The 24,512-nt window shown below is 37.9% G+C and overlaps 3 protein-coding genes across 4 annotated transcripts; 2 read left to right on the top strand and 1 right to left on the bottom strand.

Annotated features, from left to right (window-relative positions):
• The first annotated feature begins 1,113 nt into the window (after nt 1-1,113).
• Nucleotides 1,114-9,886, top strand: LOC113493047 (exonuclease 3'-5' domain-containing protein 2). Its single transcript, XM_026870828.1, has 10 exons — nt 1,114-1,220; nt 1,746-1,926; nt 4,740-4,940; nt 5,445-5,680; nt 6,278-6,439; nt 6,836-7,038; nt 7,429-7,594; nt 7,915-8,076; nt 8,385-8,549; nt 8,847-9,886. Exons 1-10 carry the CDS (start codon nt 1,114-1,116, stop codon nt 8,917-8,919), a joined length of 1,656 nt encoding a protein of 551 aa, XP_026726629.1. The 3' UTR covers nt 8,920-9,886.
• A 464-nt stretch (nt 9,887-10,350) lies between these two features.
• LOC113492950 lies at nt 10,351-13,013 on the top strand. 2 transcript variants are annotated; one of them, XM_026870697.1, is made up of 7 exons: nt 10,351-10,543; nt 10,739-10,902; nt 11,138-11,315; nt 11,722-11,879; nt 12,106-12,280; nt 12,422-12,546; nt 12,777-13,013. In XM_026870697.1, exons 1-7 carry the CDS (start codon nt 10,492-10,494, stop codon nt 12,912-12,914), a joined length of 990 nt encoding a protein of 329 aa, XP_026726498.1. In that variant the 5' UTR covers nt 10,351-10,491; the 3' UTR covers nt 12,915-13,013. The 2 variants fall into 2 exon arrangements, with proteins under 2 accessions (XP_026726498.1, XP_026726499.1); XM_026870698.1 differs by having other exon boundaries at nt 10,352-10,543; nt 12,783-13,013.
• A 570-nt stretch (nt 13,014-13,583) lies between these two features.
• Nucleotides 13,584-22,753, bottom strand: LOC113492948 (dolichyl-diphosphooligosaccharide--protein glycosyltransferase subunit STT3A). The gene is made up of 13 exons (XM_026870696.1): nt 22,491-22,753; nt 21,865-22,032; nt 21,013-21,173; nt 20,366-20,563; nt 19,311-19,502; nt 18,802-18,955; nt 18,540-18,617; nt 18,100-18,260; nt 17,517-17,681; nt 16,986-17,174; nt 16,264-16,483; nt 15,794-15,982; nt 13,584-15,372 (listed from the first exon to the last, which is right to left on the bottom strand). The coding sequence occupies exons 1-13, from the start codon at nt 22,594-22,596 to the stop codon at nt 15,227-15,229; spliced, it is 2,127 nt and encodes a 708-aa protein (XP_026726497.1). The 5' UTR covers nt 22,597-22,753; the 3' UTR covers nt 13,584-15,226.
• Nucleotides 22,754-24,512: the final 1,759 nt, after the last annotated feature.

The following is a 24,512-nucleotide window of genomic DNA, read 5'->3' as shown; positions in this document are numbered from 1 at the left end:
CTGAATGAGCTGATACTGCTCTTCAGTGATGGCGCGGTGAGGGTCATACCGCACGGCCACGCAAAGGTCGTTAGACCTCAGCGCGTCGGCGTAGTTGACCGCTCCTGGTCCTAGGGATGACCGGCTTAGTTTGGCGCGCTTGTCTTTCTCTCGCGGCGTCAGAGAGTCGTCGGGTCTAGCCCTCTTACCCCCCTTCGCCGGTCGAGATTCCAGCGCGGCCTCTTCCCGCCTCACCCATCTCGGTCTGCCCCCGCGTTTTCCACGCGGGACTGCTCTCTTTGCAGCTGCTTCATTGCTGGCGGCGCCGCCAGACTCTCCGGGGCGACCGCGAGAAGCCCCCCCGCCTTCCGCGTCACCTGCAGCGGAATTGATTCCCGCGCTGGCAGCGGAACTGGGTCCCGCGCCTTGGTTCGGCTCAGACGTCGGGGCGGCTTTGGCCATTGCTGACCTCGCCGGGGCCGTTGGTCGTGGGACCTCTGGCTGTGCCCTTCTCGCGACCGCCTCTTCAAGCCGGCGCAGCCGCTCAGCGCGCGCTCGTCGTCTACGCTGGCCTCTCGAGAGTTTCTCGAGGCCTTCCCTTCCTGGGGTGCTCGGCGCCTGTGTGGTCTGCCTGGCCAGCGTCTCCTTTTTGGATTTACCCTTCCTCTCCACCACCTGCCACAGTGCTTCCGCAGGGCGGGTGCAGGGCGGCATGGCAGCTTTGAGGTTGGACAGGTCCAACGGGTCATTGCTGTTTACCTGCGCGCAAGGGAGCGCAGCAGGTTGTCGGTTGTGGTGTTGGAGGGATGCTCACTGGTTGGCGTCACATCCCTCACCGGCGCGTGTGTCGCTGCCGGCCTGGCTTTTGTTATTTTAGTGTCCCTTTTGGTGTCCATGGGATCTTTTAGTTGGTTTCGTCCTCGTAGCTTCCCACCCTCCTTGGAGCCCGCAAAAGGGGGCGCTGAGCACCGAGCGTACCCAGACGCCAGGATTACTACGAGGATATAGGTCCCCTCCCATGCAGCAGACGGCGCAGTCCCCCGCCGAGATCGTGGCCGCGATTACCTTCAGGTGGAGGGTAAGAACCACCCGAAGTCGCCGACCTACAACCGCGACGGAACCGCTCGCCTCCACATGTTCAGGAACCTCGCCTGGCAGCCCTCTGACGGGTTGCCGCAGCCGATTGGCCTGGGGTGGCTGGACCCAGGCCTCCCGTTTTGGCAGAAGTCCAGACCAAAGAGGTGTGTTGCTTCCAGACGACATCTGACCCGGCCATCTTTCAGCTCAACCTCCAGGTTTCCTTCGTCCTGCCTTACGGGTCTCCACGCACGGCACAAACACGCGGGAGGATGTTTACCTTACCCGACATCACGGACTGTTGTGATGAACGGGCCCGCGCCAACATATCCTCTTATGAGACGCGGTGCAGGTGGAGGTATTTGTGTGTGAGTGTGAGATGAACTTACATAGACTGCGTACATATATACATAGTGGGTAATATATATCTGCTTCATAAGGTATAAATTACATAAACCTATATATGGTGCGTCCCATTGTGTCAGTCAGCCATCGTAAGTGATGACCGAGTGCCCCAAAGGGACGCGGGCCCTCCTCTTTTATCCGGGCTTGGGACCGGCACCCCAGCCCCCTATGCGCAAACACAGAGGCGAGCTGTGGAGACAGTCCCCAGTGCGCAAGCACAAAGGGGCTGCGGAGGCAGAGTTAAGGGTAGATATTATATTGAATCCAATTACTTTACCAAATTAACCACCACTTCTTTACCTTTTAAGGCGGTGTAAGAAACAAAAAGCTCTAGGATTTGACTGTGAATGGGTCACAGAGAAGAGCAAGCGGCAGCCAGTAGCATTAATACAACTATCCTCTTTTGATGGATACTGTGCCTTGATCAGGCTGAGTGAGATCAAGGCTATGCCAGCATGTTTGAAAGTAAGTGGAGAGGTATTTGTTCATTATTGGAAGTATAAAATGATTCTATAGTACAGTCTCAGCTAAGTATTCTTTTAACCCTAGAAAGATAATCATATTGTGACGTACGTTAAAGATAATCATGCGTAAAATTGACGCATGTGTTTTATCGGTCTGTATATCGAGGTTTATTTATTAATTTGAATAGATATTAAGTTTTATTATATTTACACTTACATACTAATAATAAATTCAACAAACTATTTATTTATGTTTATTTATTTATTAAAAAAAAACAAAAACTCAAAATTTCTTCTATAAAGTAACAAAACTTTTAAACATTCTCTCTTTTACAAAAATAAACTTATTTTGTACTTTAAAAACAGTCATGTTGTATTATAAAATAAGTAATTAGCTTAACTTATACATAATAGAAACAAATTATACTTATTAGTCAGTCAGAAACAACTTTGGCACATATCAATATTATGCTCTCGACAAATAACTTTTTTGCATTTTTTGCACGATGCATTTGCCTTTCGCCTTATTTTAGAGGGGCAGTAAGTACAGTAAGTACGTTTTTTCGTTACTGGCTCTTCAGTACTGTCATCTGATGTACCAGGCACTTCATTTGGCAAAATATTAGAGATATTATCGCGCAAATATCTCTTCAAAGTAGGAGCTTCTAAACGCTTACGCATAAACGATGACGTCAGGCTCATGTAAAGGTTTCTCATAAATTTTTTGCGACTTTGAACCTTTTCTCCCTTGCTACTGACATTATGGCTGTATATAATAAAAGAATTTATGCAGGCAATGTTTATCATTCCGTACAATAATGCCATAGGCCACCTATTCGTCTTCCTACTGCAGGTCATCACAGAACACATTTGGTCTAGCGTGTCCACTCCGCCTTTAGTTTGATTATAATACATAACCATTTGCGGTTTACCGGTACTTTCGTTGATAGAAGCATCCTCATCACAAGATGATAATAAGTATACCATCTTAGCTGGCTTCGGTTTATATGAGACGAGAGTAAGGGGTCCGTCAAAACAAAACATCGATGTTCCCACTGGCCTGGAGCGACTGTTTTTCAGTACTTCCGGTATCTCGCGTTTGTTTGATCGCACGGTTCCCACAATGGTTAACTTATACGGTTCTTGTAGTAAGTTTTTTGCCAAAGGGATTGAGGTGAACCAATTGTCACACGTAATATTACGACAACTACCGTGCACAGGCTTTGATAACTCCTTCACGTAGTATTCACCGAGTGGTACTCCGTTGGTCTGTGTTCCTCTTCCCAAATAAGGCATTCCATTTATCATATACTTTGTACCACTGTCACACATCATGAGGATTTTTATTCCATACTTACTTGGCTTGTTTGGGATATACATCCTAAACGGACACCGTCCTCTAAAACCAAGTAACTGTTCATCTATGGTCAAATGAGCCCCTGGAGTGTAATTTTGTATGCACTGATGGATAAAGAGATCCCATATTTTTCTAACAGGAGTAAATACATCGTTTTCTCGAAGTGTGGGCCGTATACTTTTGTCATCCATTCTAAGACATCGTATCAAAAAATCAAAACGATCACGACTCATTACAGAGACGTACACCATTGACAAAGATCGATCAAAGAGGTCATCTGTGGACATGTGGTTATCTTTTCTCACTGCTGTCATTACCAGAATACCAAAGAAAGCATAGATTTCATCTTCATTCGTGTCACGAAATGTAGCACCTGTCATAGATTCCCGACGTTTCAATGATATCTCAGCATTTGTCCATTTTACAATTTCCGAAATTATCTCATCAGTAAAAAATAGTTTGAAGCATAAAAGTGGGTCATATATATTGCGGCACATACGCGTCGGACCTCTTTGAGATCTGACAATGTTCAGTGCAGAGACTCGGCTACGCCTCGTGGACTTTGAAGTTGACCAACAATGTTTATTCTTACCTCTAATAGTCCTCTGTGGCAAGGTCAAGATTTTGTTAGAAGCCAATGAAGAACCTGGTTGTTCAATAACATTTTGTTCGTCTAATATTTCACTACCGCTTGACGTTGGCTGCACTTCATGTACCTCATCTATAAACGCTTCTTCTGTATCGCTCTGGACGTCATCTTCACTTACGTGATCTGATATTTCACTGTCAGAATCCTCACCAACAAGCTCGTCATCGCTTTGCAGAAGAGCAGAGAGGATATGCTCATCGTCTAAAGAACTACCCATTTTATTATATATTAGTCACGATATCTATAACAAGAAAATATATATATAATAAGTTATCACGTAAGTAGAACATGAAATAACAATATAATTATCGTATGAGTTAAATCTTAAAAGTCACGTAAAAGATAATCATGCGTCATTTTGACTCACGCGGTCGTTATAGTTCAAAATCAGTGACACTTACCGCATTGACAAGCACGCCTCACGGGAGCTCCAAGCGGCGACTGAGATGTCCTAAACGCACAGCGACGGATTCGCGCTATTTAGAAAGAGAGAGCAATATTTCAAGAATGCATGCGTCAATTTTACGCAGACTATCTTTCTAGGGTTAATCTAAAAATCTACCATTAACACACAGTATCTGTCATTTTATTCTTTTGAATTACCTTAAAAAACCTACCTACCTAGAATTTTTATGTATCTATATTTTTAGCGGACTTGGTTTCCTTGTTCAAGGCACAAATAAAAAAGAAAGAAAAAATTATTGAATTCACATAAATTTCTTAAAGTATACATGTCTATGTAGAGTGATTTATTTAATTGGGATTAGTAAGGGGCAATTGATTAAATTAATCAATGTCTTTTCTACAGGATTTGCTAGAGGATGAAACTATCTACAAAGTAGGTGTAGCACCCAAAGATGATGGTAAATACCTCCTTATTGACTACTCTGTGGTAATCAAATCAACCTTGGACTTGAGGCATTTGGCTGACCAGGCTGGAGTAGAAGCTGGGGGTCTAGCTTCACTGGCATCCAAAACCCTTGGAGTGGCTTTGGATAAAAGTTGGAGGGTAGGTCAACATTTGATGGCATTTTATATTATTATAACACTACAATCATAAATGTAGCTCTGTTTTCATTTCTTCTCAAAAAAAAAAATGAAATTTTGTACACTATGTCCAACACAGGATATTGCTACATTTTACTGTGACAACCAACAGTAATGTAGAAAAAAATATTTATAGGCTAAACAAATTGTCTCCATTATAGAGCTAAACAGTAAACACAGCAGGTAATACAATGTAATCTACATTATTACTCAGTGTATGCCAAAAGGTGTAGGATTGTGCAACAAGCTCAAATAAAACTTCAGTGAGCTGAATTAAGGCTAGAATGTGAGTCATAAGACTAAGTCTAACACTTGTGCCAATTATTATGTCATTGGAGTAGAAACTTTTTGCATACATCCTTATTTTTTTCAGGATACCTTCTTTAAATTTTGCTCTAGTTTCTAGGCATTACTGACTCAGTAATACTAAAAGGACCAACTTTACAGCATCCATTCTCATCAACAGATTAGATGCAGTAACTGGGAGGCGCAGGAGTTAACGCAAAAACAACAGAAGTACGCAGCGCTGGACGCCCACGTCGCCATCAGGATCTTCGCAATCCTTATGGAAAAGATCGGAAGAAAGAGATCTGTGTTTTCTTGGCTCTATAGTACCAAAGACAGTGTGTGGTCACAACTGGACAAATATTGTTCGCTGTATGCAGATGCCAGTTACAAGAACAGACGGTCTGGAACTAAATCGTAAGTTTATTCATATTATTTAAACGAAAGTTTTCGTGATATCTGAGCTTTATGTAGACGTAAAGGTCTTATTTTCTTTCTTTTTGTGTGTTATGTCCAGCTGTGGACATCGATATGTGGAATTGAAAAAAAAAGCGACCTCATAAGGGTAAATGGACTCTTTAATCATGCACTATTTTGATAAGAAGGTATTATGACTCAATGTGTAGGTACTATCATGTATGTTCTGTTTTCCTGTTATTTTACTTCCTCGCGACAGTCGTCACAACACAATGATGTAATATTTTTGAAATGCTGTAAATGTGTTCCAATCTACATTTATTTATTGGGGAATGTCCCGATATTTAGGCCCGTATTTAAATTCGAATATTCCAAATGTTTGGCGAAACATAGAATTCGTAATGTTATGAGTAAAAATATATATTTACAATTCAATGGCAACTTTCTTAAACGCAAATATGAGCTGCATAATCTATTTTTCGGCCACCCACGCCAAATTATCACATAAAATTATTTGTTAAACACTTAGGTCATCTCTCTTAAAGTAACTTTACTATATAAACTAATTCTAATTACTCTAAAACTTCTCTACCACAGCCTTAAAGTAAAAGAAAAAGAAGCGAAAACAAACAAAGAGGCGTTACTGCAGAGCAAGCGCTACCCTTACGCGACGATGGGGAAGCCGCTCTACAACAACTGCTACCTAGAGGCCCCTGACGGAGAACTACTGTGCACCTGCGATAAGAAGAAGGCGTTATGGTAAGTTACGTGGAAAATATAAAGAAGTTCTGACGTTCGTTAGAATTTTAGTTTTTTTTTTTAATGGTCTTGCAGCTAGCACTTGATTCTTTTAGTCAAATAAGGTATCAAAAAGATACTATGGCTATTCATAAGTATGTTTATCGATTGTCCAGTACTCAAAAAACAAGCTTTGCTTAGTTTGACACTAGATGGCGTTGTGTGAATTTTGGAAGGTATTTATCATTATTGGATTTAGAAGGACTATGTTGGAATTTACACAAAAATTGCCTGAGTAAAAAATGGATTGTGGAGATAAAAGCAGTTACACTATTGTTTTGTGAAAGGAGAATCTGACTGAAACTAAGTTTAAGAAAAGGATAGCCAGAAGAATTAATTAAAAAATATTCTTTAAAGGTACGTCGAAAGAACAACAGCGGATATCGTGAAAGAGGATCCATTAACAGTGCGGTTACGTTTCGAGCCGTCCGGCCGGTCAGTGGGCGCCGTCGGCCGCTACTACCAGCTGAAGAAGGAGAACAAGTGCGTCGTCTGCGGAGACACACAGACCTTCATCAGGAAGAATGTTGTGCCCAGAGAGTATAGGAAACTATTCCCAGGTTGGTTTTGTGGAGTTAGTAGAGTAGATATTTGGATAAACTTCGCTGGTTAGCGGGTAATAAACAAATAGAATTGACCTTGCTAGATTTAATTAAATCTTTAAAATAATGGTCACATTTTGTTTGAATCTTTAAACTTTTGCAAGCTCTGAAATCTTAGAATTTTTGTCTTAAAAAGAGGCTCCCGTAATAAGTAATAATATATTATATTACTTGTGTTGCGCAGTATTTCACAATTTGTCGTCAACAAAGTGGGTGACAAATAAGTTTTAAAGACTCACAAATTGATTTGTCACTCAAGCTTTCTTTAGCCTAATTGTACGGAAATCTGAGGCATGAGTCCGACTTGTATATGAACGATTGTAACGTGGTACTCTCACGTTGCTACAGATATAATGAAGGACCACTCGTCTCACGACGTGGTGTTGCTGTGCGTGCACTGCCACCAGCTCAGCAACATCCGCGACCAGGCCGTGCGCGAGCGTCTGGCCGCGCTCTGCCACGCGCCGCTCGGGACCGCGCAGCGGGGCAAGTTCACCGAGGACTCCGTCGGCAAGTATGTGGTACACTAACGTGGAAGAAATTAAATATTACCTGGGAAAGCCTTATCATTTTATCATCACCATCTTAAGGTAGAATTTTGCATGTGCAAGCCTATGCCGCTCTATACCGTGTAATAAAGTTGTAATCCCTATGATTTGTGATTAATACTGTTCGACAATTACAATTTTTTACCATTGGCGAATATCGATTTCAACATTATTTGAAACAACAACATGTTTATAACGTGATCTTTTGTAGATAATAACCGTGCATGCATACTTGCGTTTGCCCATTTACTGTTCTGCTTTACAAAATTTTGGTGTTACTCAACAGAAGAATCAAGTCAGCAGCTCGTGCCCTGCTATACCAGTCTCGTAGAAACGTTCTCCCGGAAGCCCGACGTAAGGAGCTGGAAGAGTTTCTGCTGCAGCACTACCCCGACCAGGTCGAGGTGACCGAGGAGCTGCTGCAGGATGCCGCCAACATTCAAACTATGTGAGTAGAGTTTTATGTTCTCTGACTATACTATGAGCGCGTAAAGCTGAGTAGGATGACTAAAATGAGACACAACAAAGCATCGCGCGTAGCGGTATCTCGCTTCCACATGTTGGCTACTGTTCTATTTTTAGAGCTACGTAGTCCCGCTGGTTGATACATTTTGTTGCAGACGTTTGAGAGTATGCTTAAGACAATTTTTTTTTTTCTTAGGAACGTTTTCAATTGCAGTTTGAAAACTACTTTTTCTGCACCTACAATAACTAAACTTATACACACGTATTCACCCATAATGCTTTATCCCCCAGAGTTGAAAACACTCAGTTCGAATCTCACGGCGAGAAAGTTGTGGACTACTTCCTGAAGGGCGACGGCTTACTCCGGCTGGAGGAGATCTGGCGCGAACACTTCCTGAAGAGCATGGAGCCGAGACACATGCCTGAGCTGTGGTCCGTCAAGCACAACGAGGAGAGGTGAGGATAATACATTTTGGACAGGGATTTTCGTCATTTTATATCTTTCCTTCAATTTGACACTCGTTCCTGTGCCGCTTTGTTGTCGAAGTCAAGTAGCCGGATCAAGCCAGTTGACTACGACATAAAGCACCAATCCAATGACCTCTATCTGCGTCGCGCGATTCATCGGACAATAATTTGTGGAAATTGTGGGTAGTACAAACCCTCGTTGTTCTAAGTCTGTAAAACCAGCCGCGATGGAAGGATTAAGTATTTTTCTTGCATGAGTTTAAACGACCTCTTTTCTTTTTTCAGGTTACGTGTGAAATGGGATGAGGGAAGATTATCTCAGGAACATTTGAAATCGATTGGTTTGACAAGATTGTAAATAGTTACAGCATATTTAAATTAAGAGTTTAGTGCAATTTTTGCTCTATGCACGCACATCAAAATAAGTGTATTACGGAGAATGTGCGAGCGATACAAATGTACTAAATTCCACACACTGCGACATTGCTGGTTAGCGGGTTTGCGTGTTTAAGTATATTTCTAGGAAACTTAATGCTTAAATAATTGAATTGAACATAGATACTTATATTTAAAATTACTTGACACAGATTGATAATTAAACGACTTGACGGGTGAAGGCCATCCGCGAGCTTATGCATGCTGATTGACATCCCATATCTATACAATGAGGCGGCTAGCACATGCTTTATTATAACTTCTGTAACGCGGATTCCTAAATATTTATTTAACAACATTACTCACTGGACGTCTATCGGGATCGCACGTCTAGTTCGGATCATACTAGTCCTTCATCATGTGCTAACACAGCTTTGGCCGAGGGATTCGAATGATTTTTCGAGTTTATATGGCGGTGACTGCTTTGCGCCTAAAGTGGCCGGGAATCAGTCACTTGCAACGTCCAGCCCTATGTATGAAGACTCATAATCATTCAATCAGTCCATTTTTAACTTAGTTCTACGCTCAAAGTTGGTTGAATGATATTTGTTATATTTATTTTAAATTATGGCATTTAATGCTGAGTGACAAGGTCTTATAATTTAAGCTTAATCAATTACTTTTATTACTATTAAAAAATATATATTGTCCTTGTTCTAAAATTGAGTACAAACTCCAAAACACATATCGTTGTAACTAACCATTATTATTTACAATTGTATAATGACCTGTAAATCGATTATATAGACAGTAACACGCTGGATATTCCAGAAGATTTTAAATATGATTGGAAAAGTATGCTGACATTCATACATAAAGAACCTTAATTAATTACCTTATAAGCCCATTTCAATGGGTAATCAAGCGTAAAATTACATTATTATAGAAAAGATATTTGTATTTTGTCTGTTAGTACTAAATTACTAATAAGTAATGAAAAGAACCCACCGTTTAGAAATAAAATAAATGATGAGTGACTTTTGTTAAACAATAGAATTTATGTAAAACGATAAAAGACAAATAAAATGGATTTTTAATATTTTGATTTGTTTTTTCTTATATCTCCTGTCTCCCATAAAACGTAAGCTTACATCCCTAGTATTTAACGTACTTACGTGATGACAGAGATCATCATTGTGTTGGCTGTCACGGACCACTTTTCAACTCCCATAAAATGATCCACTAAGAGCCACGGTCTTCCCATAGTTGCGCTATAACACTTGGTCGTCCGCTTTCTCTATCATATATTTATAAGAAATAATAAATGAAAAATCTAATTTTTACTAATAACATGTCATGTGAGTATCCGAACGAAATTTATAATGTTGCCAACATCTGTTAGTTGTGAAATGTCAAACAATGTCAACATTTCAACAAGATGGTTTGAAAATATCCGTTGCACCGGTTGCGTGTTATGTTTTAAGATTGTTGTGAATAGATTTGACGAAATATTCAACAGTTTTGCGTATTTATAACACTAGTACGGTAAAGTACCATGATGACGAATACTAAACAAGTAAAAATCACGAAACTGTTTCGGAAAGGAGGTAATATTTCTACCATCCTATTAAGATATCATTAATTTAACATTTATTTTGAGGCGCCAATCCAGAATTTGATCTTTCCGAAGCTTTTATACAGTAAAACTACTTTTTTTTTATTAAACAATAATGGTTATAAGGACAGTGGTCCACTCTAGGATTGTCCGTTATTACTGATGTTGTTATTGTTTTGAATTTTAGCGACAAAGTTACCAGAAGACTGCGATGAGTTGCAGGAAGAGGTACAACAGTTAGAATTAAAGCTAAAAGAGAAACAAGACGAACTGTTTCAGTTGCAGAGGAACAGTTACAGGCACAAAGCTTCACCACCAAAGAGAAAACCCGAAGTCTTTACTAGGCCACAAGTAAGTTGAAACTTATTTATGAAGAGACTATATTATTTAACTATTTTAATTGTTTACATAACATACATTTAAGCGATTATGTTGTTAAAATTATTTATTTGGATTAATAGCAAAATCTCTAGACTCAGTGTAGGTCACTGATTACCACTTGCTGTAGCTTCGCAAAATATTTTCCGTTTATCTTTTTTTTTTTTATTTGACTTTTATTCCATATATTTATTATTATTTTTTCCAGAAAATTGTTTTATCAAATGCCCTAGACAGGTTGGGTATCAACTTGGAGCTGATGTCGGTACTGACAGGCATTGAGGTCCAGTCATATGTGCTGCAGGATCACTGCTGCATCACCTATCATATGCAGCATGATACACCGCTGCAGATCAAGCATGGGCTGAGGATTGACTTGAAGTCTGGTATGGCAAGACTGTTCAATATTTTGTTAACATTTTAGAGTTAAATATTTTGAGTGTGGATGATCCTCCTTTATACCACTTATTGTGATATTCCCACAACCATTATAATATTACTTAAGTTGTGGCAGTAGGCACTTAGACACCTTTCATCAGAGCTTTTTTTACTCTGTTTTTTAGACTAATATAATATAACTAATAACATTATTATTATTTTTAATGTAATCTAAGTTACATTACATGTCATGTTTACCGCTTACATAATATTTCTTTCTTTGACTTTGTTCTTGTGCACCTCTCACTTTTAACAGTTGCTTTTTTGTATTTAATGTTGAATTTTAGTTTGTTTGCTTATTTACTCAAAAAGCTTTATTGTTTCATAAACTAAATTTTGTTTATATTATTACAGGTATTAATGAAGTATCAAAATCATCTCTGCCCTTGGGCTTCAACCTGGATGCAGTAATGGAAGACTTTGACAACATCATGCTGCCGGAGTGTCTTGGTGCCATCAGGAAGGCTCTGGTTGCATATTATAATAGACTTGAACAGTTTGAAGCTCTCAAAGTAAGTAGTATTACAACTGAGGGTCTACCACCACTTCTTAAAGTATTTTTTTGTGCAAATATAACAGTACAATTTATTTTATCATATTATGAAAACTTGCAGTTAATATAAATAACAAAGAATGAAAAAGTTTTTTGTTTCTTCTATGCTTCCACAGATATTCCTCATATGAAGTTAAGTTTAAAAGCAATATTCTAATTTTTCTCAAAAATATCTTTATTGACAGAAAATGTTAAACATCGAAGCCCAACTCTTCAAGATCTTGGATGGTTCTCATATAGAGGTGTCATTTGTGGCAAAGAATGAGATGGATGAGGATGCAGAACCATTTGACATAGTCCTTATGTTGGACTACAGGGTCTATGATATAAGGCCAAAGCAGTTCTCCTTCAAAGAAATTGGTAAATAAATTCTTATTTTATATAAGACTATATGTTATTTATTTTAAATGTGTTTTTCCTATCATTCTTAAAAGGATTGCCATAATAACACTAACTCACGAGGATTTATTTTGAAACAAATGAAATGTTTGATATTTGCAGACCTACCTGATGGTGCAGCTGATGTGTTAAGAGAACAATGTGTGCTGTTTAAAAGGAAACCACTGCCCAAGGCGTTCAGAGAAGCCTTCATCGATGGAGCAGGGCTTTACAAACTTGTGGAACAGGTAGGCTTAGTTAACTTTTGTTTCAACTACTTAGTAGCTTAGTAGCTATATTTCGTATATTTATGAAGTCAGGTTGTGTAGTTTGTAATTTTTTTGTGTAAGGAATAGTGTTACCACTTATACACATCAAAAATCACTTAGGACTTACGCCAGAATCTTGTGTACGACTTCGTGTGTCGTTAGTGGCTGAAATAGTAGACAAGTGGTAGTGTCTAATATTAATATCATAGCTCCAGGTAGGCACCCGGCCGGCAGAGGCCCCGCGACGGCGCAACAAGCGCTTCAAACCGAACAAACACAACTACAACAACGATGACACCTTCCTACCTGAAGACTGCTCAGAGCACAGCGATATTGAGGCCGAGTGATTATAATATTACCTGTTAGTGAAACTTGCTGTTTGTAAAAAAATGTTTTTGTTAAGCTATAGTGTAACAATTGTAGTGAATGAAGTAGTGTTTAACAAGGGTGTTTATTTTTTCAGTATTATGTAAGTTTAAGTTCTGAGGGTAGTTTGAGAATAAGATTTACATCGTTTTGTTTACTCGAAAAAGTAAACAGCTTTTTTTTCGACCTTGACACCATAGTAAATTTGAAATCAACGGGTATTGATTATTTTATAGCTATGAAATAAAAATCAAAATATATTTTTTATCAATAAACTTTAATTCAAATAAAAATAAAAAAGGAATTTATACAACATTTTTCTTTACATCATATCATTTGTGTAACCAATACATTCGGGCAACTGTTGGAAGTAATACAATCGACTAAGAATTAACGTGAAAACTTCCTATTTGTGCGTACATATTCAATCTAACATTACATAATAGAGGTAGGTATATGAAGTGAATTAAACACTATTTAACATACATCTACTCTATTGTATCCATTTAATTTTTTTTGTGAAACAAACTACGCAATGAACAGGATTCAGTCTGTAATATACTATTTACAATGACTATTAAAGGTGCATTGCGGTACAAAATGGAAGATTACGCTACCCATTTATAATAGTCAATGTACAACTAAATATATGTTTGCCCTAGAAGTTTAAACAGCACCTAAGTCTTACAGACGAAAGGTTATACTTACCAGAGTTATAATAAAAGATTTACAAAGTTATTATTTTAACTTTAATTGGTATAGAAGTTCCGAGTCAAGTAGGCCACTGTCGCGGGTTAGAACTTGTAAGAACTGGGCAGTGAGACAAATATGGATGTTCAAAAACGTTGTGACCCTTACAACTTAAAATAATCTATAGTCTTCTATCACCGCCCGCTATATTGCTACTTCTGAGAGCCCTTTCCAAGTCCAATACATAAGTTTTATGTTTTTTAACCAGTCATTTACACGAGACTATAGTTAACACAGTTTCTCCACATTCAGTCGTTGAGAACTCGGGCATTAGTCGATAACTTATTAGATTACGTCCATACAAGATTGCACTCTAAACAGGTAACGTGGCTCGCACGATAACTTTCGTCTTACACTTTCATTCTCATCGTACTTATAAAATTACAAAAACTGTGCCCTTAGTACAAATCATTTTAACACAAATTACACGACAATTCAATGTTTCTGACTGCAGTAGATTTAAATGTGGGGTTTATTCTAAGTTTTGATGTATGTTAAAATGATTTGTGCTGGGGGTACTGTGTTGCAAACACACTAAGTAGTAATGCGCCGAAAACACAATTATATTGTAGTATACAAGTATGAAAGTCTGGATACTATTTCTGACTAGTATAAGATGAATAATTTCTCTTGTCAGTACTAGAATTAATTGTGTGATCAACGCGAAATGCGTTTGGCTAGAATTGGTCAACGCAAGGTGAGGATTGTCGATATGCTAACATATAAATATTCCCAATAATTATCACTTTTGCTTAATTTTACTAAACTAATGTTAGTGTAACCTGACTGATAAACAGTACAGAAACATATTATTATTTTTATGATTACTTTTTTAAGGATAATTCGAAATGTATTAACAGTTGTTGCCAGTTTTATACCGCTAGCTCCTTAACTTCTAGTTTTACACATTAAATTTGAATCGAATTTTGGAAGAAAATGTTCACAACGGCGACCGGGAAATATTGCCGTGGTGTAATTAATAAAATCTAAGTAATTGATCTAAAAATATTCAATTCTCTAATTTATAAAAACAAGCTAAAACTTTAGTAGGTTAAAAATTAAATGAGCTCTAAATTGCGTGATGTTAACGTTAAAATATTAGAATCATATTAGAGAACTTTTATTCTGACTTTAGTTGACCTTGAGATGTGTGAATTGACTTTCAAGCCTTGGTTTCTGAAAGGTGTTTCAGAAGTTTTAGCTTGTTATAAAAACAAGCTAAAACTTTAGTAGGTTAAAAATTAAATGAGCTCTAAATTGCGTGATGTTAACGTTAAAATATTAGAATCATATTAGAGAACTTTTATTCTGACTTTAGTTGACCTTGAGATGTGTGAATTGACTTTCAAGCCTTGGTTTCTGAAAGGTGTTTCAATCGCAGCAGTTGACTGGATCAGATCTACTTGTTGTAACGACATTCAATTGCTGATCTTAACAATGCCTGGGAATGTACAGTTAAATTGTTATAAAATTCATGTAATACACCTTTCAGAATGTGTGTTGTGTATGTATTCCTGTTTATCAGTCAGTGGGCGGGCGGTGTTCACAGGCCCCGGTTGGGCAGCGGCTTGACCTTGTAGATGCGCACGAGCCAGTGCTCGGTAGTGTAGGCCTCCTCCAGCACGTCCAGGTTGAAGTCCTTGTTGCCGATCTCAGCGCCGCGGACGCGGTCGAAGCCCGGCGGCCGGCCTACACAAGCACGCAGACGTTATTATTACTAAATGTTGCGTATAGAGTAATGCTGTGGTTTTTTTTTTTTTGAAGACATTCAGGAAATAAATATCAGTAAGAAACTAAAGAGCATTAAGAGCAACTAGATCGCCATCGCGTTATGAAAACCGTTTGATGATTAATCGCTGTGAATTTCTCCTATTACATGTCGACTACAATCGAACTGCACTTGAACTGCAATTTGCAGTTGAAATGCAGTCCGTCTGTCTAGAGCCTTAATGTATCATTAGTCTTATCGTCTTGTCGCTGGATATATACGCTCTGTTTACATGCATAGTTGTATTTATGCTTCAACTGCTCCATTTCTAATGAAAATTCGTTCTATACGGAAGCTCTTTCCTATAAGTATTTATGAAAAAGTAGTTATTTAGATACCGACCTCCTTCAGTGTAAACGAGCCCGAACTTGTAGTAGCTCATCTTGTACATGAGGCAGTTGAGCAGCGTGGAGGAGCCGTCGCTGTCGACGCGGAACTCTCCGGAGGGCGTGTAGTAGTCCGCCTCGCGGATGTGGGCGCCGCGCTCCGTACTGCCGCCGATGCGGACCATCCACAGGAACTTGTTGATGTCTGCCGGGGGAGGAGACAATGACAATGTTGGATGTTAAATAATGAAGTGTACTTTGTAAAGGTATTCGTGTTGAGAAAGATATTGATTTGGAATAATCATTGATGTCTTGATTGTAGTTTGTCATGGGCAAAGCGACCATTTGACTAGATACTGTGCTGGAATAATCAGAACGACTTTAAAACCTTTTTTTTACCGTCCAAATACTTTTTATTTTCCATTCTGAACTCAACTTGCAGTTTAACCCAACTCATCCTATTTTAGAACTTAAACTAGAACTTACCGTCCGACGAATATCCGACTAATCCTCCGAATATAACGAGCACATAGTCAACATCCAACTCCTGCATGATCTCATAAGCCTTGTCCTCAGTGGAGGCCATCGCCTGGCCGACGCGCGAGATGTGCGTGTTGTTCCAAGTGTTGTTATCCACTATTACTGTTCGATTCGCCATCGCTGTTATCTGATACCCGTAGTCCCACCACGACATCACTTTGGAATCCTAAGGAAGAGAGCATCAATTTAGTTTATAGACATGACCTTTTGTAAAATTCTTATCATACATATAAATACTTGTAATTATGATATTACATAGAAAGGCGAGTTTTACCTAGTAATCTGTTTGTTTAGACCTTTCTTCTCAGGGTAACTAGCTAGGTAATATCGACTCCGACTAGGTTAAAAAAAATACATGCAAAAGTGATGTAGTTTTATCCTATTTTCAGAATATATGATTATATTTGATTGATTATATTTTATACAACAAGATGAAAATGAATGAATGATACATAATATATTAGATTCCATAAGATTTGGAATTGGTAGAAATTGTTTACAACTTATTTTATCGACTTCTTACTTATTTTATCATTCAGTCAAATGTCATGTCAGACAAATTTGGGTTCCCCATAAACTCCGTCTATTTCTGTCAACTCTACAAGTAGAGTTTGTACATCTATCCTCAATAGTGTTTCTAAAGTGTTACTATACTTGTTTCTACATACCTCGGGCGTGTTCATCTTGAGCCAGGTGTAGGCCTCGCGGAAGTCGTCGAAGATGATCCTGGCGCCGTCGTGAGCGCGCGCGGAGAGCACGATGGAGGGCGACGAGTAGGCCTCCGACGTGACCCACGTGCAGTGGAACACGTACGACACCAGCAGGCAGCCCAGCACGCACACGAACAGCGCGCCCACCTGCGGGACCAACGGGTGCTACACGTAAGGATACAGCCATGGAATGTGTAAGGAACTTGACTCAAAATTTTCCTTTCCTGACAAACAACTTGCAAATGTTCCATAGTAAATGGATGTATCTTTAAGGGTATGTAAAAATTACTTGTTTTGGCACAACTTCATTACTCCCCAGTAGGATTTTGAAAATCAACCCTGAAGTAGGTACTTTTTTATCTCCAATTTAACTTTATTTTTGAAATGATTATCAAATTCAAACGGAAAAAAGAAAAGTAATCTTATTATTAATATTAATAATAATATGTTCACTTTCTTATAAAGTCAGGTTATCAGCGAAATACAAACCTCAGAACGGAACACCAAATTGTTTTCATGCTTCTTCTTCTTCTCGTGCTTCTCAACTTTGGGTTCAATATCCTTAACGTGAAGACTAAGCAGGCTGGAAGCGGCCACTCCAGACACGATACACATGACCGGCGCCAAAACCAGCATAAGACGGACCATCACACCCTGTATACAATTAAGTAAGAGGGGTTATGATATGTTGGTACAGTAGCTGGTTGGGTTGTAAAAGGTGTTGTTTCAGCGATCAAAGTGTAAAGATCATTGGCGGAGTCTACGGAGTGCTACACTCTACGTGGATTCGACGCGCTCAAGCTTTCTGTGTCATCATTTGAAGAAAAGGATTTGCAAATGGTTTTCTGTACAAACACATAATATTATGTAAAAATTGATATAAAGAAAAAAGGTTTTGAATTTAGGTTGAATATACTACTTTTGTTGCTTCATATTTATTTTAATCATAGATTTTTAAATAATAACAAAATTACACGCTTCGGAAAATAAATCTTTGGAAATATTTTAAAATTTAAATGAAATGAACATTAAAACAATGGATGGAAGTGCCCTCAAAAATAAAAATACTTACAGCAAAGTAGATACTGAGTACTCCATAGAGGATGATGAAGATGTTAGCATCAGTGAGCTTGCTGAAGCAGAAGTACAGTCCCGCGGGGAACAGGAACACCAGGACTTGCAGGTCAAAGTAGAACGAAGACCACGAGGTCGGCTGGTGCTCTGATACTGACGCTGTGGGGGAAAAATCAACCTTATTGAAAGGGGATAAAGTAGCTTTTGATATGTATGATTATAGTCAGGTGCTTTGTTTCGATTGATCGAAAGATGTTTCTGAGGTCAGCTTAATATTAGATACAGACGCCGTAAGGAAAAATAAACATTATTGACCCGAAATAGAGTAGTTTTTGTCATGTATAGATGGCATATGGTGTGCCAGAGAAAAATGAACTCTGGTAATTGAACTTAAGGTGGTTGATGTCGTGCAGTTGTATAATAATATTATTAGCTTACCAATAATGGGAATGTGGTTCTTGGCGTATGAGGGGTCGAGCAGCGAGTAGAATCTTCCGGTCCATGGTGAAATTTTACCTAAAAAGAATATCATAATAAAAATATTAAAGTGCAAACGACATATATATTTGGCACTTGTAAAATTAAATCCAAGTTTTATTTAATGCGTCCTTCAATCACATTAAAAATATTACTGAACCAAATTGCTAGGAACGACAAATTGATGAACTACACAGAAAATTATAAGTTTGAAGAAACATACCGGTAAGTGTAAGAGCTACCACAGCAGTTCCGAGTGTAGCCAGCAGTGTTGTGAGGAGAGCCTTGAACAGCAACTCGAAGTTGGCCGGCGAGAGGCGCTCGCGCAGGTACTGGGTGAAGGCGTACAGCTGGCAGAGACCGAATGTGCCTAACGCCTAATGAAAACGTAATGAGATTATTTTATGATATCAACAAAACTTTTATTATTGATTATCTCGTATGGCTTTAAGGAGAATTTAAAATTATATTAGGTATGTATTTTATTAATAAATTTCTTACTATGTTTTCATAGAATTCTATATCCAATATACATACTTTTTTATAAATTGAAATTCTGAGACAATCTTAATGTGTAAAGATAATCAAACACTTTCATCAACAAATAGTAAATAAAACAGGAAATCATACTATCAGTCTCAAGCTAAAAAAATTAACCCCGTAATAAACTGAACTGAAACCAAAGTATATTATTAATTAGTTCATAAAATTACTAATGTCCTAAAATCTCACCAGCATATGCTCAGAGCTCTGTACAGGCTGGAATCCTACGAAAGAGATCTGCATGGAGAGTATAGTCCCGACACAGTACAGCGTGCTGTAGGCCACGTACACGCGCGCAGAGAACCGGCCCAGCAGCATGAGCGCTAGCACGTGCAGCGGGATCAAGTTGATTAGGAACACGTAACCACCCCACGATGACACCTGGACAGAGGTAAAGGTATTAAGCTAGTTCACAGCTGTACGAGAGACCTAATAAGGTCCGGTCGTATAGGCTCCCGAAATGGACGCTTATGTGGAGTTATATATCGTTAAACAGGGACGTGGAATCTGGACTCCAATCTTGCTAATTGCAATTTAAGAGTTCCATGGACCTGTCTTATCCAACTCTCCTCGAAAGAGTTTGTCATAAAACTAGTTATTTGCTATTATAAATGCTTCATATAAATGATAAGAAAGTTCCATCATCATCAGCTCATATTCGTCCACTCCTGGACATAGGCCTAACATATTGCTCGCCGTTCAGTATGGAAAATACTATCTTTAAATATAGAATGGCTAGCTATTGATTTGAAAGAATTTATATCTCTTCACATATTTACGTGTATGACAGAGCAAAAACCAAGAAGTTCAAGGCAAACAAGTTGGTGTGAAACTGTCATCTTAATATTCTGTGATTGGTATACAGATTTACAACTATGAACTTAAAGAAATAAATCTCTGTTTACTATACCAATCAGTGTTAATACATATACATACCATTCTTTTAAACCTTATCTTTAATCCTATTTACAACGTATCTGTTTTGTTTATCTAAACATAAGATTACAATTATATTTTGTACTGTTCTGTTTACTTTTTAGTGTAGGATCAGACTATGAAACAGTTTTTCATATAAACCATTTTATATTTTACATGGTAATTTATTATTTTTCATCACTATAAGTAAATTGTAGTGTGGTACTATTTTGCTGCCACCCTAACAATTTCCTATTTTTTTTAAATCAGATGAAATAGTTAAAATTTTACTGTCGGGAAGGTAAGGTCTAAGGTATAAGGTCGCTCACCATGTAGAAATACGCGAGAGCAGTCATAGTGGCCCAGAGGATGGTACCGGTGTTGACGGCCTTGATCCAGAAGTAATAAGTGAGGAGCATGCAGAATATAGCGATGCCTTCGTTGTCGTAGCTGCCGGCGACGGACCGGCTGATGTAGCCAGGGACGATGGCGATCATAGCCGCGGCGACCAGGCCGGCGCCTTCATCCTGGTTAAATAAAAAATTATCACATTCAAATGTAACTCAACTCTACTAGGGTTCTCTATCCAGCGGTAAATAGAAAGTTGTAGTTACCATCTAAGTAAGAGCAATCATGCCTTGTGTTTACATATTTTTTTAGGACAATTAAGACAAAAGAATAAATTTAATTTAAGAGGCAGAAGAATCAAAACTAAACATTTACTTTAACAAACTATTTAGTCATTCACATTTAGTGGTCTATGTTGAAATACCCTTGTTGCCTTAGTCATAGGTTGACTAGACTATGATAGAAACGGGGTATATAGAAAAGGCAATAATGGGCCTAAATTCTTTGTTGTTTAATAACAGTGTTATTCATTTATCACTTAAATTTTCCAGACTAACAGATGCTCTGTGGATGCTGAGTAACATCGCATGAAGAGTCTTTTAACATTACACTCTTAAAATAAATTTACCTTAAGTTCCTTGGTGAGCAGGTAGGTCACAATGGTAGTTAGAGAGGAGAAGAATGGTGCCAAGAACACACAAACATTTCTGATGTCTATAGTGATGTTCAAGAACTGCATGATGTTGTAAAGTGTGGCGGACGTTACCATCAGGCCAGGGTAGATGGTCCCTGAGTGAGGAAATAATCCGTTGGTGTAAAATTATATTTTGCAAATAGTGTTGTTGTAGGTTGTGGTTCAATAACAGGTATGATGAAAAGAAAAATTATATCTTTTTAAGCCATCCAACAGAGATTGAAACAATATTAAATCTACTAAAAGCTTCTTTTATATATAGGAGAGAGCCCTTTTGACCTATGAATTTCACAAAAATCATACACATAAACATAAAAATTAAAAATTTTCATCATCCCTGTTCAGATTCCCATTCAGATTTTATGGTGTGCCATGTGATTTCTCAGTTAAAGATTTTATTTTAATACAAATATGTTATAGTTTATATTTAAACTTTCGCGTTGCTTAATATTTAATAATTATATTAACATAAAAAAATATGGGGATTATCGCGAATTTTACCTCGATTAGCCCGCCGGGGTCACGAGCAGCCTCTGCTCGTGACCACGGCCGGTGGTTAATCCGTAACCGTATTCTTCTATGTTAATATAATGTTATAAGTTACTGTTGGAAATCTTAGTTCAACATGGTTGTTTTGATTACAGTGTTTATTCAATTGGCAATCAATCTATTATTAAAAAAGAAATTTCGATTAGCATGATAAACAATTAATTGTAGTTGCTAGTAAGTTGTTTTATGTAAAATAACATTAGCATAAGTATTCACAAGAATCACAAGAATACTTACCACCAATAATACGCCCCAGCGGATACCATGCTCTATCATCAAACCAATTGTGGAAGTTGTAGAATCCTTCCTCTGTGAGGTATCTTGTTGTTCTGTAGTTGAAGTATGGATCAAACTCGTGGATCACACTCTCAAACCGTAACACAGAAAACAGACGTGTTCCGAATGCTGAAAGTAGAAAGACTTGAATAAGTTTTAATTCTTCAAAATGTTATTTGTAATTTTTTGGGGTTGTTTATGTCCATGTTAATATGTCAAAGTGTTATGGCAACTTGTAATGACTTATTTATTGCCTGTAACATATTTTGCAGAATCAGAACCGCAATACGAACACGATTTCTCTTTACATTTGTTACATTCGCCGGTATTACTGTAAAGCCATAACATTTAAGGTTACGACGAGTTGTTAAGCACTGTTACTAGGTCATTAACATTGTTTTCAATAAAAACGTACCGCGTTATGCTATGTTTTCCTAATATCAGCACATTTTATCGCCATTGATTTACACAATAAGACCACGTAAGACATAACAAAAATCGATCAAATTCGAGTAACACTGGTAGGATATGGTATGATATCGTTCTTAGAGCATTGTTAGTGTTAATTAACATATAAAAATACTCACATAATATTGCTGCCATTGATAAAACAGCTAATTTTATAAATGTTAGTTGTTTGTCTGACGAAAGCTGTGGCAGCCTCGACGCCTTAGCTTGCACCTCCACCGTCATTTTGGGTTTGTGATATTTTTCTCGTTTGTATTATTTCACATAAATAGTATTGTAGATAAATAACTGTAATTAAGAGAAATATTTCGCCGGCAACCTCCTATTCCTATACGTTTTTCGACAACGCAATTTGACAGTTCATGAGCGGCGTGGCACAATTTATTGCCAAGCTAAAAACTAATTTCATAATTAATATTATAAAAATATTATATAAAAATAACCACATTGTTTGGTCCTGGTTGTAGTTATGTATTTACAATGTACTGATCAATTAAAAAAGAGTGATATATTGATCTTCCGTAAATGAACGCTCCAATTTGCTGATAGTTTCCACCACAATTTTTTGCCAGTGTCGTGTTATAATATGACCGCGCATAGGCACAATATAGATATTGTACTGTAACTTAACAAAACTACATATGAGGTCATTCGTTTTAATGCTTAAAATATAAATTATTTAAGACTAAATACTATATAAATTATATAATTAAACATTATTAGACTTTACAATTGAATAACGAGAGACGGAATGTACAGGTTTTTGGATTTTAGTTTAGTTATTATCAGTTATTATATCCATAGCGTAGCTTTGCGAAATGTGCAAGGAAGATGTGATCGATGAACCATTCGTCCAGACCACACTCCACACTCATAGTAAATTATTCCGCGCTCAAATTTTATGAAGAAGCACTTTGCTGCATGACCAATACCAATGCGACAAGTAGGACACAACCGTTTTTGGGAGCTTTTAAACTTATGACAAAAGTTTTAAGAGGGAATGATCCGGGCATCTGTGTTAAAGGCCAATACTGTCCGAAATATTCAATGCGAAAGCCAAACTTAGTTTCACCTAAAGGTCATGAAACTCGGCGAATCATACTAGGCCGTTATCTAGAAGATGTCCAAACAATATTGAATCATTCCCATAAGACTAGGGCAACCTGTGCAGGTAAATATGAAGTCCCCAGAGTAAATAATTACTATGGGGACAGAACACTCAGTAAAAGGATACCGTACCTTGTCAACAGCCTGCCCACCAGTATACGAAATAATAATAATAAAAAAGCTTTTTGCAGAACTCTAAAGACTTACCTTTTGGCAAGCATGTAACGACCTTTCGTTGCCTACATGTTTGTCAAAGGATAAAGTCTGAATATATTATATTAAAAATATATATATTGTTATTATCTTAGTTACTATCTAGAATAAGTTTAATTGTAAAATTGTTAGTTAATAAGATTAATTCATTACGCCCACAGACAAACTGTGCAAACAGTTTTGTGGGGTTTATACAAAGCAAATAACTATAATGTAAACAGTTTAATAAATTAAAAAAAAATAATTACCAATTAGGTACAAGAGGAACTAGAAGGGGCGATAGGACGGCTGTATTAGGGGGGATTTCCGGGGTTTTAATGTAGGGGTGATAAGTTGAGTTTTCCATTTAATCGGTATATAGGTAAAGGAAAAACCAAAAAAAAGAAGGGGGTAGGAGATACGGCTGGAACGCTCACTAACCCCTTAAAAAAAAGTAGGGAACGCTACACATGCCAGGACCAGAGACCCGAACGTGGTTGAAAATTGCTTCAATACACGTGCTCTAAATAGAAACAAACAAATTATTCAACTGTCCAAAAACAAATTATTTTGCTAGACTCAGTTGACAGGCAAAGTGATGTGAGTTGAGAAGTGTATCGATCATTTGAATTAAAATTTTGTCCAAAGTGGCAACAAACGACAACTTTCAATAATTTAGCATGGTTGGACTCTTTATCTTTAACCTGTCCAAATCCAAACTGTTGGCTTGACTGTTGATAGTTTCGAGTTAAAGAATTACATAAGGAAGCATTTAAAAGCGTCACAACAATGACAAATATCGATGTTCAATTTAACAGTTATTTATATTTTTGTAGAAATGT

This window comes from Trichoplusia ni, chromosome 4, assembly GCF_003590095.1.
Source record: "Trichoplusia ni isolate ovarian cell line Hi5 chromosome 4, tn1, whole genome shotgun sequence".
In the NCBI taxonomy this organism is placed as follows: domain Eukaryota; kingdom Metazoa; phylum Arthropoda; class Insecta; order Lepidoptera; family Noctuidae; genus Trichoplusia; species Trichoplusia ni.
Note: the sequence above shows the minus strand (reverse complement) of the source record. Positions and strands in the feature narration are given on the sequence as shown.

What these genes read in the sequence shown, in the direction of transcription:
- LOC113493047 (XM_026870828.1), top strand. Translation starts at nt 1,114, where the DNA reads ATGTTCAGGAACCTCGCCTGGCAGCCCTCTGACGGGTTGCCGCAGCCG. An exon ending in CAGAAGTCCAGACCAAAGAG is followed by an intron (nt 1,221 to 1,745) that starts GTGTGTTGCTTC and finishes TTTACCAAATTA; the next exon opens with ACCACCACTTCTTTACCTTT. An exon ending in AGACGGTCTGGAACTAAATC is followed by an intron (nt 5,681 to 6,277) that starts GTAAGTTTATTC and finishes TCTCTACCACAG; the next exon opens with CCTTAAAGTAAAAGAAAAAG.
- LOC113492950 (XM_026870697.1), top strand. Translation starts at nt 10,492, where the DNA reads ATGATGACGAATACTAAACAAGTAAAAATCACGAAACTGTTTCGGAAA. An exon ending in GTTCTCCTTCAAAGAAATTG is followed by an intron (nt 12,281 to 12,421) that starts GTAAATAAATTC and finishes TGATATTTGCAG; the next exon opens with ACCTACCTGATGGTGCAGCT. An exon ending in TTTACAAACTTGTGGAACAG is followed by an intron (nt 12,547 to 12,776) that starts GTAGGCTTAGTT and finishes TTAATATCATAG; the next exon opens with CTCCAGGTAGGCACCCGGCC.
- LOC113492948 (XM_026870696.1), bottom strand. Translation starts at nt 22,596, where the DNA reads ATGACGGTGGAGGTGCAAGCTAAGGCGTCGAGGCTGCCACAGCTTTCG. An exon ending in GGTAGCTCTTACACTTACCG is followed by an intron (nt 18,618 to 18,801) that starts GTATGTTTCTTC and finishes TATTCTTTTTAG; the next exon opens with GTAAAATTTCACCATGGACC. An exon ending in GCTCGTTTACACTGAAGGAG is followed by an intron (nt 15,373 to 15,793) that starts GTCGGTATCTAA and finishes GTGCTTGTGTAG; the next exon opens with GCCGGCCGCCGGGCTTCGAC.